General features: G+C 41.6%; 1 protein-coding gene across 1 annotated transcript; it reads right to left on the reverse strand.

Annotated features, from left to right (window-relative positions):
* Positions 1-1,260: 1,260 nt before the first annotated feature.
* Positions 1,261-11,779, reverse strand: LOC120638017 (serotriflin-like). The gene is made up of 6 exons (XM_039910088.1): positions 10,864-11,779; positions 7,549-7,639; positions 6,898-7,043; positions 5,087-5,181; positions 2,972-3,060; positions 1,261-1,533 (listed from the first exon to the last, which is right to left on the reverse strand). Exons 1-6 carry the CDS (start codon positions 11,056-11,058, stop codon positions 1,406-1,408), a joined length of 744 nt encoding a protein of 247 aa, XP_039766022.1. The 5' UTR covers positions 11,059-11,779; the 3' UTR covers positions 1,261-1,405.
* Between the last annotated feature and the right edge of the window lie 409 nt (positions 11,780-12,188).

Here is a 12,188-nt window from a genome sequence, read left to right on the forward strand (position 1 = left end):
GAACATCTCGTAAAAACAATGGCAACTAAATAGAATCAAGGCGATGTACAATTCATTAACAAAATAAATAGGGTAACGAAAATATATACTGTTGAGCGGACGAGTACAGTGCTGTGGGGATGGGAAGGGAGAGGTGGAGGAACAGAGGGAAAAGGGGAAAATGAGGGTTTAGCTGCGGAGAGGTAAAGGGGGGATGGCAGAGGGAGTAGAGGGAGAAGTGCTCAGTCTGGGAACGCCTCTTGGAGGAGGTGAGTTTTAAGTAGGGTTTTGAAGAGGGAAAGAGAATCAGTTTGGCGGAGGTGAGGAGGGAGGGCGTTCCAGGACCGTGGGAGGACGTGACCCAGGGGTCGACGGCAGGATAGGCGAGACTGAGGGACGGTGAGGAGGTGGGCAGCAGAGGAGCGGAGCGTGCGGGGTGGGCGGAAGAAAGAGAGAAGGGAGGAGAGGTAGGAAGGGGCAAGGGGATGGAGAGCCTTGAAGAAATAAGATTGGTTCATTCAATTGTATTTATTGAGCACTTACTGTGTGCAGAGCACTGTACTAAGCGCTTGGAAAGTACAATTTGGCAACAGATAGAGACAATCCCTACCCAACAATGGGTGCACAGTGTAGAAGAGGGGGGACAGATAAAATAAAACAAATAGGCATCGATAGCATCAGAATAAATAATTTTTATTTTGGTTTGATTGGTTGATTTGCTTGGAAGTGCAGAAACCCTAGATTGTCTCCATGGGATTTGACTCTTTGGACAACAAACTCACTGTGAGCAGGGAGTGTGTCTGTTATATTGCTATATTGTACTCACATTGATTCAGTCAGGCCTCTTTGATGTAGATAGGCAGCCTGCATATTTTGGTTAAAAGAAATCAGCCTCACAAGACTTCTTACATTATACATAGTAGTCCAAGGATTCTACCCTCAGAGGAATTATGATTGCAATTATTAGTGATAACTTGAATAGTAGAAAACTGGCATTAATAATATTAATGGTATTTAAGTGCTTTCTATGTGCCAAGTACTGTACTAAGCACCGAGGTAGATACAAGACAATCGAATCCCAGATGGACTCAAATGTACCCAGCCACAGAAACAAACCAGATAATGACTTGACAACTGCCTAGGAGGTTAAGGTTCTTTCAAATGCATTTGCATTTCCTACTGCTGTTGGAAAAAAAGAGTCTTTATGGAATGAAAAATGTCATTTTAAAGTGTGCCAATATTTATAGGTCTAAGAAAAGTATATGTCTGATATAAACATAATATGTTGAGTGATTTTAATAGGTTGTCAAATAAAATGGATAGAAAATACTAAGCAGACACCCTGACCATGAGCGAACTTTAAAGCCGATGCATGTTGTTTACTGTGAGCCCCCATGGCTGTGAAGAGGCTTCTTGGCTGAAAGTTTCATTTAATTTCTGTCAGACATTTGCAGGAAGCCTGACACATCTTCTTGATGTTTTCGTCATCACACCCAGGGTTTTTGGCTAAATCCGGGCAGTTGCTATATTCATCCTCGTACATGCAGGGATTGGCTAGAATAGAATGGGAGGTGAGTAAAACACCACTCCCTGTGTCAAGAGAATCCCAATCCAAATCTTCACACTCCCGTCATGGTGGCAGCATTCACTGATTTTTCAAAACCCAGAACTGCACGGAGTCTCAAAGATTGACTTGGCCAAACTTTTTACATACCCTCCAGCTGCCGAGTTCAGTGTTCTCATCTGTACCATGGGTTTAATAACAGTATGCGCTCAAGAAATACCATTGATTAGTTAATTTATATCTGATACAGGCATTGTAAGGACAGATGAAATCACTGATGTTGAAGCACTTTGGATATTGGAACCACTATACTTTATAGATCCAGAAAGATGAGGAGAGAATTACTGCTCTAAAGGAATCAGTCAATAATATTTATTAAGCACTTATTATGCACGGAGAACTATACTAAGTGGTTGGAGTACAATGTAACAGAGTTAGTAGACATGTTCCCTGCCCACGGTGAGCTTAGGTCTTAAGCATTTATAGAATGCTAGAGTGTAAATTCCTCGGCTAGACGTTAAACTTCTTGAGGGCAGGGATTGTGCCTGCTTAGTGTATTTTATTTGTGCAGTGGGCAGGAAACATATCTACCAACTCTTATTGTATTATACTCTCCCAGCACTTAGTACCATGCTCTGGACATAGTAAACATGGAAAGAGCCTGGGCTTGGGAGTCAGAGGTTATGAGTTCTAATCCGGGCTCTGCCGCTTGCCAGCTGTGTGACTTTAGGCAAGTCACTTAACTTCTCTGTGCCTCAGTTACCTCATCTGTAAAAATGGGGATTAAAACTGTGAGCTCCATGTGGGACAATCTGATCACCCTGTATCCCCCCAGTGCTTAGAGCAGTGCTTTGCACATAGTCAGTGCTTAACAAATACCACCATTATTATTATTAAGCACTCAATAAATACCATTGATTGATTGATTCCACACTCTTGGTATAAAGCTCTACACACACTGTAAGCTTTCAGAGTTGATTGGTCCCTGAAAGACATCAATTTTCTTATTGAGAAGGTCTTATTCTATCATAAGAGATAATGATGTTCAGGATAAAACTGGGTTTAGAACTCCCTGTCTTTTTTTTTTCTTTTTCAAAGGATTCCTTTCTTCTGTTTTTGGCTCTTTCTATAGTTGTGTCAACTTGCAGGGTGGCCAATTGAACCCTCAGTGACTTTTCTCCCTCAGATGGGCATTTCTAGTAGTTGAAGAACTTGGCAGGCAGCTCATTTTTGTGTTCCCACTCAAACTACCAATGAGGTGTCCCAGTCAGTAGAGAGGGGTTGAAGAGGCCAGACTACAAAGGAGTATGGGAAAAAACAAGTGAGTGTTTAATGGTATTTTTGGACCATTTTGCTCTTTAGAGCAAGACAGCAGCAATTCACCCAAGAGAAAAATTAAAACAGCTTACCCAGATTGGAAGTACTTACTGCACAATCCCTTGTCACAGTGTTCAGGACAATCTTCGCATGGCTTCCCAATCTTATAAGGGGTCACAAGAGTATCTTTAAAGTTTCCTCTGAAAGTTAGAACAACAGAAATGATTTCTCTGCTTAACCAGGTAGAGATCTCAATCCTAAAAGAGAAGCAGAACTCCTACCCTTTGGCTTTGGGCTCCATTTCCACCTCCACTTTTTGATTCAGACCTTACAGTGACTACCCACCCATGTAAGCTTGGCACAGTGCTAGGAGCCATTTAAGCTTGTGAATCATAGACTGCCCAAGTTACAGGCACTTACTAATTCTGATCTACTGATCTGATCAGTTAGAGGTTAGATTGTTACTTTCTAAGCCATTTTTAGAATCATAGAAATTAGAGTATCTGGAGGAGTCCTAATGAGATTATTCAGGGCCTCCTTTCCTTTTAGACAGGACTCCTCCCACCTTGTATTTAAAGCACCTCTTGCAGAGGGGTTCTATCCTCATTTTATAATATCCTCAGAAGAGATTGCCCAATTCATTCTCAGGCAATAATCCTTTTGATATCTATATCTCAGTGGGGCTGGATTTTCTTTTCCTTTCTCCTCAGTTGAAAAGAGTAGGGAGTCCAGAGTAGGAGAGGAATATGATTGAGGGAATTACATATGATAATAATAATAACTGTGGCATTTGTTAAGAGCTTACTATGTGCCAGGCACTGAACTAAATGCTGGGCTGGATAAAGGCAAATAGGGTTGCACACACTTCCTGTCCCACATGGGGCTACAATCATAATTCCCATTTTAAAGATGAGGTAACTGAGGCACAGAGAAGTGAAGTGACTTGCCCAAGTTCACCAAGTGGAGGACTAGATTAGAACCCAGGTCCTTTTGATTGCCAGGCCCATGCTTTATCCACTGCCATAGGACATGGTTTAACTGGATTGCCTGCGACTTTTGCCTCAGTGTTTTAGAATTGAGACTATGTGGGTTAATCTGGTTGGCTCATCTGGCACCGACCCTCAGAGGCTCTTGTTCACTTTAAATTTTAGGTCATTTATGCATTTCCAGATTATAGCACACTGCTCATGCTCAGGTTAGGGACCACAAGAGCATATGAGGTTTAAGTGCGAGGCTGGTCTTGGGATGGAGTGATGAATAGGTGGGACTTTGAGGGCACAAACTGGTAAAGGAAGAAGCAGAGAAAAACGGGGAAGAGAGAGGGGAAAAATGAAAATAAGGGAGGGAGAGAGAAAGAGAGGAGAAGAAATGGAGAAAAAAGGAGGGATTGGAGTAAGGGGAGAGGAAAAAATGTAAAAAGGATGATGATGATGATGATGGTACTTGTTAAGCGCTTACTATGTGTGAAGCACTGTTCTAAGTGCTGGGGAGGATACAGGCTGATCAGGTTGTCCCACTTGGGGCTCAGAGTCTTAATCTTCCTTTCACAAGAGGGAAGGGAGAGGAAGATGAGGGCAATTATCCTCCTTGTCACACAGCTCTACCTCCTTTTCCTCCTCCACTTCCCCCTCTTTCTCCCTTTCTAGCCTCTGTTTCCTCCTTCTCTTCCTCCCCATCTCCAGTTGCTGCCACTGTTAACAGGGTTTTTTTCTACTATTAACAAGACTCAATGGCTCAGCCAAAGTCTTCTCTTACCCCTAGACTTGGAGAGCCATGAGAACTGACTCATCACACTCACTGGCACAGCCTGCAGGATCTTTTGGGGAGAAGGCAGGGGGTGGAGTTCAGGAGCAACTAGGGTGACTGACTCAACCCTGCATTACTGAGCAACTTCCTGTTCCAGAGCTGCCATCATCATCAGCCCAGCAGCAGTTCCTTTAGCATCACCCTAGGATGCCACTACTGGGAGGACTTTGATCCCTCAGTACCTCCACTCCAGCTCCCTAAAGCTCAAGCATGCATGGAGGAAAGGGGAAAGGACACAAGAGTGGCATGATGTTCTGATATCCTGCTTTTTAGCAAAAAAAAAAAGCAAAAAGTTTGATTAGGTCTTCAGCGTGTCTAATCTGAATCAATAAAGAGCCTTGGGTTTCCTTCCTTTCCTGATGGTGTTTGATTAAAAAGATTCCCCCTAGATTCAACATCCCATCTTCCCTCTGTACTCACGGAGGACAGTAATGGCAAACGAAGTAGTACTGGAGTTCCTGGTAGGGACAGTGAACCACTGCACAACCCAGCTGGTGGGAAGTGGCCCAAACAAGCTGTTAGCAACAAAAGAGGGAAAATTGCATATCAGGAAGGCACAGCAATAACAATAGGTGGTGGCTTGATTATGTGACAGTCTGGGTTACCCTCTTGGGAAAGTAATTTTTTTAATGGAATTCGTTAAATGCTTAACTATGTGCCAGCTGCTGTACTAAGCGCTGGATTTAGTGATTTGCCTGGGAACAGGGAAGGAAACAGAGAGGAAGCGAATTGATTTGGGTCCTTGCGAGAGGTGATTCCAAATCAAGTTCCTCACTTCTCTGTGGTGTCATCAATCAATCAATTGTATTTATTGAGCACTTACTGTTTGCATAGAACTGTACTAATATACAATATACAACATTACAGAGTTAGCAGACACATTCTCTGCCTGCAGTGAGCTCACAGTCTAGAGGGGGAGGTGTGTATGAGAATGGAATTGGGAAGGTATTTCAAGTCATGGATGTTTCTGAGACAAGTGGTGGTTCTGGAAAATAAACACTGGAAGTATGATAAGCTCTCAGTGTGGATACTATGAACCTGGATAGTCAGCCGTTTCAGAATGGCCCCATAATGGCCATCATCATTACCGCCATCATTATCATCAGTATTTACTTACTCAGTGCCTAAAGGTTGCAGATCACGGTACTGGCTCTTAAGAAGCAGTAAGTGAAAGATGGTGATGGATGGTATGTGTTAAGCACTTACTATATGCCAGACCCTGTACTGAGCACTGGAAGATGCAGCCCCTGTCCACAAAGAGTTTAAAATGTAATGCTTGGGGTTACAGTCAAGCAATAAAAGAACTACCTTGGGACACTTAAGGTTATGGGATCTTGATGGACTCTTCTAAATCTCAGTGGACCTAAAATATTTCCCCGGATTGCCCTCTGACTGTAAGCTTGCTGTGGGTAGAGAATGTGTCTGATATATTATACTGTACTCTCGCAAGCATTTAGGACAATGCTCTGCACACAGTAAGTGCTCAATAAATAAGATCGACTGGCTGTCTGAGTCTGAAATCTGAAAAGATCTAATTTTTTTTATATCTTGGTACTTCACATTGGCGCTGTTGATCTCTTTCTGCAATCTTACACCAGCAACTCAATACATGAAGATCCCTTAAAAACCAACTGAACCAGGAAACTGAGGTGATTCTTTAAGTATGCCAAAGAGGCTGTTTCTCCCATTAATGTGTAAGCATCTAAAGGGCAGGGAATCTATTACTTCTCTGTTTTATACTTCCCGAAGACTTACTAATGTGATTTGTACCCAGTGGAAGCTCAGAAAATGCTATTACTATAAATTGAATTAATGGATTGAGGGAGCTTGAGAGCAGAATCAGGATATTACTATGTGAAATAAGGAGACAGTATGTATGCCTTGTAGCCAAAGCAGGCCACTCAACTTAAATTCCCCTGGCCTTGCTTATAACATTCTATCATGTAAACCGTATCATTCCCCTTCAATGAAAAAAATCCCTCTTCTCTTTCAGAAGCTCCTGTAACCAAACTGAGGATAATTACTACAAGGTCAACCTGAGATTTAATTGCCTGTGCAGTCATTTAAATCAGGTCAAGGTGGCAGAACATCAAACTCAGTTCTTTCTGAGAACCAGTGATACCCAGGTTGCCAAGTAAAACTTTAAAATGGGGAGAAAGAGTCTGTCAGTGCCTTGAATTATTTCATGGAAGGTATTATCAGTATACTGTTTACATCATGGCCAATCATACCTGTGTGTAATGACCTATTACAGCATCTTCTTTGGTGGCCCCAAATCCATACTTAAAATCTTGCACTTCATCATAAAAAGCTTGGATAGCATCAGACCATGAGCTGAGGTAACTAGACATGAATAAATTTTCTCCACAACCAGCAACTAAAAATGAAAAATGGCACTTATGAAAAGCACACCTGAAAATAATTACAAAATAAATGTAGGTTTTCCTTTAAAATTGTATTGAAACATCTAATCTTGGGATCAACACCTCATATAAAAGGCAAAACACATCTACCCATTAATAGTCTTCACTGAAAATGTTATCTTTGAAGAAAAAAAGCTAACACCCCACCCCCATACATATACACACAAAACACACACACACACACATTCCAGGTATACTTGTAGACTGCAAAAATAGTCCAATCTTGATACCAGGAACACAGCACTCTGAATCCCTAATGTTCAATGTTATTTTCTGTTCCACTTCCATTGAAGTGTAGAATAGGCAATGGTCCTTAAAATCTTGTCTTTTCTCCAGGCCTGAGGTGGTTTACATGCAAGCCCCAGAGTTGATAAAACTGGCTTTTATCCATGTGTATGGACTAGAAAGGATGAGTTCTATCACAAGTATGAAACAGGCTAACCGGGGTGCTATACTTACAGCTAATTCTTCTTTTCTCTTTGGGACTGTGGGACAAGGTACACATCTTTCCCCAGTTTTCAGCATTTTTTGCAGCTTCTGCATTCCAGACCTTAAAAAGAGCAAATGTAGATGTTTAAAACTTCCCTGTAGAATGTATGAGAATTTATGGCAACAGGCACCATTTGTATTACAGAAAACAATCTGCCAATCAAAGTGATTATTTCTTTGACTAATCTTTAAAGAAGTAAATCTTAATGAATATTGAAGTGTTCCTTAAAATAGAGGACTGAAAATGCTTTTTTAAAGGATTGTTTTCTGAGTCTGAACAGGGAAAAAAAAAAGAAGAGTTCATTGTGAATAACCTCTTGTCAGTAAGCATATGGCTAAACATGAGGCTTCTGCTGAGAAAATGGTCGCCTGCCAAGGTAAGTTGTAGTTTCAGAGTGTAGGGGCCAAGAAAGCAGATTTGCACTTATTTCTAAAAAAATGAGTTATTTTGTCAGGGAAAATGCCACTGGGAAAGTTCAGTTACACTGTTGATGGGAATCCCAGAAGAGGTGGGGAGAGAGAACTGGAATACATGAATCCCATCTGCAAGGCTCAACCCCCACCATTTTACCCTTTTGAGTTAGTCTCATTAGAAACCACACTGGATTTTCCTCCTGAAATCTCTCTTTCCCCAAAGAGAATTGCTCCTTGCAGATCTATCTATAGATACTGCAGAACACTTGGGTGAAGAAGTTGAAGAGGAGAGTCAGGAATTATCAGGGCAGAGAGAGAGTGACTCATCATCTTCATCATCAATATTTATTGAGTGCTTACTATGTGCAGAGCAGTATACTAAATGCTTGGGGGAACTACAATACAAGAGTTGGTAGACGTATTCCCTGCCCACAACGAGTTTACAATCTGGAGGGGGAGACAGAGATGAATGTAAATGAAAAAAAGATAATATATAATGTATAGATATTTACATAAGTGTACAGATGTTTACATAGATATGTACTCACTTAAAAGTCTTGGGGAAAGAGTGTGGTCTAGTGGAAGGAGCATGTGCCTGGGAGACAGAGGACCTGGGTTCTAATCCTCATTTGCCCCTTGCCTGCTGTGCGACCTTAGACAAGATGCTTAACTTCTCAGTGCCTCGGTTTCCTCATCTGTAAAATGGGGATTGGTTACCTGTTCTCCTACTTAGACTGTAAGCCCCATCAATCAATTGTATTTAGTGAGTGCTTACTATGGAGAGAACACAATAGAATAAGTAGATGTGACTGATTTCTCCCTGCCCACAAGGAGTGTACAGACTAGAGGAAGCTTTTACATGTGGGACAGGGACTGTGTTAAACTTGATTAACTTTTATCTACTCCAGTTCTTAGTACAGTGCTTGGCATGTAATAAACAATTAACAGTACCCTAACTATTTGTGTTAGCAATGACAGGAATTTTGTCTCTGGAAACATATAAGGAAATTGGTTTGTGTCACTCATAAAGGAGAAAAAAATTCAAGATTCACCATGTAGAAAAAATTAGATAAGCACCGAAAGACATCCATTCCTGTTCCTCTCCCTTTCCTCATATCTGAGATTATTCTGAGCAAGTAATTTATGGAAGCAAATATTCAACCCACCAAAGCTATTCTGGTAGCATATCCCAGATAAAATAGTCAACAGTAACAAAGTAGCATGGTCTAGTTGAAAAAGCATGGACCTGGAAGTCAGAGGAACCAGCTCTGCCACTTGCTTTTTATTTTTTTAAGGTGTTTATTATTTACTATGTACCACAAGAACTGTATTAAGCCCTGGGGTAGATATAAGCCAGTTGGGGTGGACACAGTCCATTTCCCACACTGGGCTCACTCTTAATCGTCATTTAACAGTGCTTCTTACATAATAAACGCTTAACAAATGCTATTATTATTATTATTATTATTGTATTACAGATGAAGTAACTGAGACAGAGAGAAGTTAAGTGACTTGACCATGGCCACACAGTAGACAAGAGTTGGACCTGGGACTAGAACCCAGGTCCTTCTAACTCCCAGGCCTTTGCTCTATCCAGTGAGCCACACTACTTCTCCTTGTTCGCTGTGTGACCTTGGGCAAGTAGCTTGACTTTCTGTGCCTCATTTTCCTCAACTAGGAAATGGCCATTCGATATATGTTCACCCTCCTACTTAGACTGTGAACCCCCCTGTGAGGCAGGGACTCTAGACTCTCCCATCTAGACTGTAAGCCCATTGTGGGCAGGGAATTCATTCATTCAATATTGAGAAGCAGTGTGGCTCAGTTGAAAGAGCTCGGGCTTGGGAGTCAGAGGTCATGGGTTCAAATCCCGGATCCGCCACTTGTCAGCTGTGTGATTTTAGGCAAGTCACTTAACTTCTCTGTGCCTCAATTAGCTCATCTGTAAAATGGGGATTAAGACTGTGAGCCCCATGTGGGACAACCTGATTCCCTTATGCCTACCCCAGCGCTTAGAACAGTGCTCTGCACATAGTAAGCGCTTAACAAATACCAACATTATTATTATTATTATTCAATCTTATTTATTGAGCACTTACTGTGTGCAAAGCACTGTACTAAGCTCTTGAAAGACAACACTGGTGGGATTCGAACTCACAATCTTAAAATTGCACTCTCCACACTAGAAGTCCAGTACTCTAACCATTGCACTATAGACTCAGATGTCACTCTTTATTGTTGTACTTTCGTGGCTCAGTGGAAAGAGCACGGGCTTTGGAGTCAGGGCTCATGAGTTCGAATCCCAGCTCTGCCACTTGTCAGCTGTGTGACTGTAGGCAAGTCACTTAACTTCTCTGTGCCTCAGTTCCCTCATCTGTAAAATGGGGATTAAGACTGTGAGCCCCACGTGGGACAACCTGATTCCCCTATGTCTACCCCAGCGCTTAGAACAGTGCTCGGCGCATAGTAAGCGCTTAACAAATACCAACTTTTTTTTTTCCCAAGCGCTTAGTACAGTGGTCTGCATCCAGTAAAAGCTCAAGAAATACAATTGAATGAATGAATGAATGGCTCCGACTGGCCTGATAAACTTGTATCTATTCCAGCACTTAAAACAATGCTTGACACATAGTAAGTGCTTAACAAATACCATACAAGTCCTCTTTCAAGCCAGTAGATCAATCAGTGGTATTTATTGAGATCTTACTATGTGCAGAACACTGTTCTAAGCACTTGGGAGAATACCGTGTAACAGAATTAGCTGAACTTTCCCTGCCCATAATGACCTGGATGATGCATTAATTCTTGCCAAATTTCTTCTAAGAACTGTACCATGCTGGCAGACCTGAAGTTATTGGATGCTTAACTTACCATTCTCAGCATGTTGCGAGCTGGGGGATCAGTCATCCTCCTTAAGTTGTTATGCTTATCAACAATCTCTTTTTGGACGGATGCTTGGTCAGTTAACAGAGAAGGAAATGAAGGACTGGGCTTCAAAAGCAAAAGCAGGTGGTAAGAATTCATTTGACGACATGGACATATTCCATATATGAGTAAAGGGGACATAATTTAGTCTATTGGCTGGAAACTAGGGATCAGATTCTCTGAGTTATAATTCTAGTGCTTCTGGGAAGGCTGACCCTGAGCTTTAGTGACTTCATCTTTCCACCTGTAAATGTGGAAGCTCAGAAGATGTCTTCACTTTGGATGTGTCCTATATACTAATCTTCATTATAATCACCGATACGCTTAATTTAGTACCTTACTGCTCAACAGCTCAACATATTATTGCCTTGGTCTCCCCTGGGAAACAGGTAATTGTACTTGTGGCTTTGTCTGTGGGGAAAGGCCCATCTAGGCACATTTCCTTATCTATAGTTTCACAGTGGGCCATTAGTAGAGACAAGACACGATCTCCTTCAAATGACACAAACATATGCTTTAACCCTGAGACAACTTTGAAGCAACACTTTCCTTCTCAGCCCTGGCTAGTAACACTGATGCTGAGAGAGTGCTAAGTAAAGCAGAGTTTATTTATTTTACTACCTGCCTACTTCCTGGAGGGCCTATGGACTGGGAAAAAAAATTGATGGAGTCTCCCACCTTTAATCAGTCACAAAGATTTTAGGATCATGAGCTTACCTGGAATCATTGATTAAAGTGCCACTCACACTCTTTTGTCCCTGTCTAGATGGATCTTCAGCCAGAAACCTTTACTTCAACTCAAAGCCCAATGCACACCTCTCCATGGTGGGGAGGTGAGAGGAACTTCAGGCATTAGACAAAATAGACACAAGATAGAGGAAAAACATAAAATAAAAACATTTTGCCATCTATCTTTGAGAGGTTATCCTGGCTAGCCATCTCCCAGTTACTACCTACACAGTGATAATTAATTACTACATTAGGATTAGTGAAAATGGCTTTCCATAAAGAAGCAGCTTGGCTTAGGTGGAAAGAACCCAGGCTTGGGAGTCAGAGGATGTGGGTTCTAATCCCGGCTCTGTCACTTATATGCTGTGTGACCTTGGGCAAGTCACTTAACCTCTCTGTGCCTCAGTTACCTTAACTGTAAAATGGGGATTAAAAGTGTGAACCCCATGTGGAACAACCTGATAATCTTGTATCTACTCCAGAACTTAGAACAGTGCTTGGCACATAGTAAGCACTTAACAAATACCCTGATGATTATTATT

Source organism: Ornithorhynchus anatinus, chromosome X1 (assembly GCF_004115215.2).
Source record: "Ornithorhynchus anatinus isolate Pmale09 chromosome X1, mOrnAna1.pri.v4, whole genome shotgun sequence".
Classification (NCBI taxonomy): Eukaryota; Metazoa; Chordata; class Mammalia; order Monotremata; family Ornithorhynchidae; genus Ornithorhynchus; species Ornithorhynchus anatinus.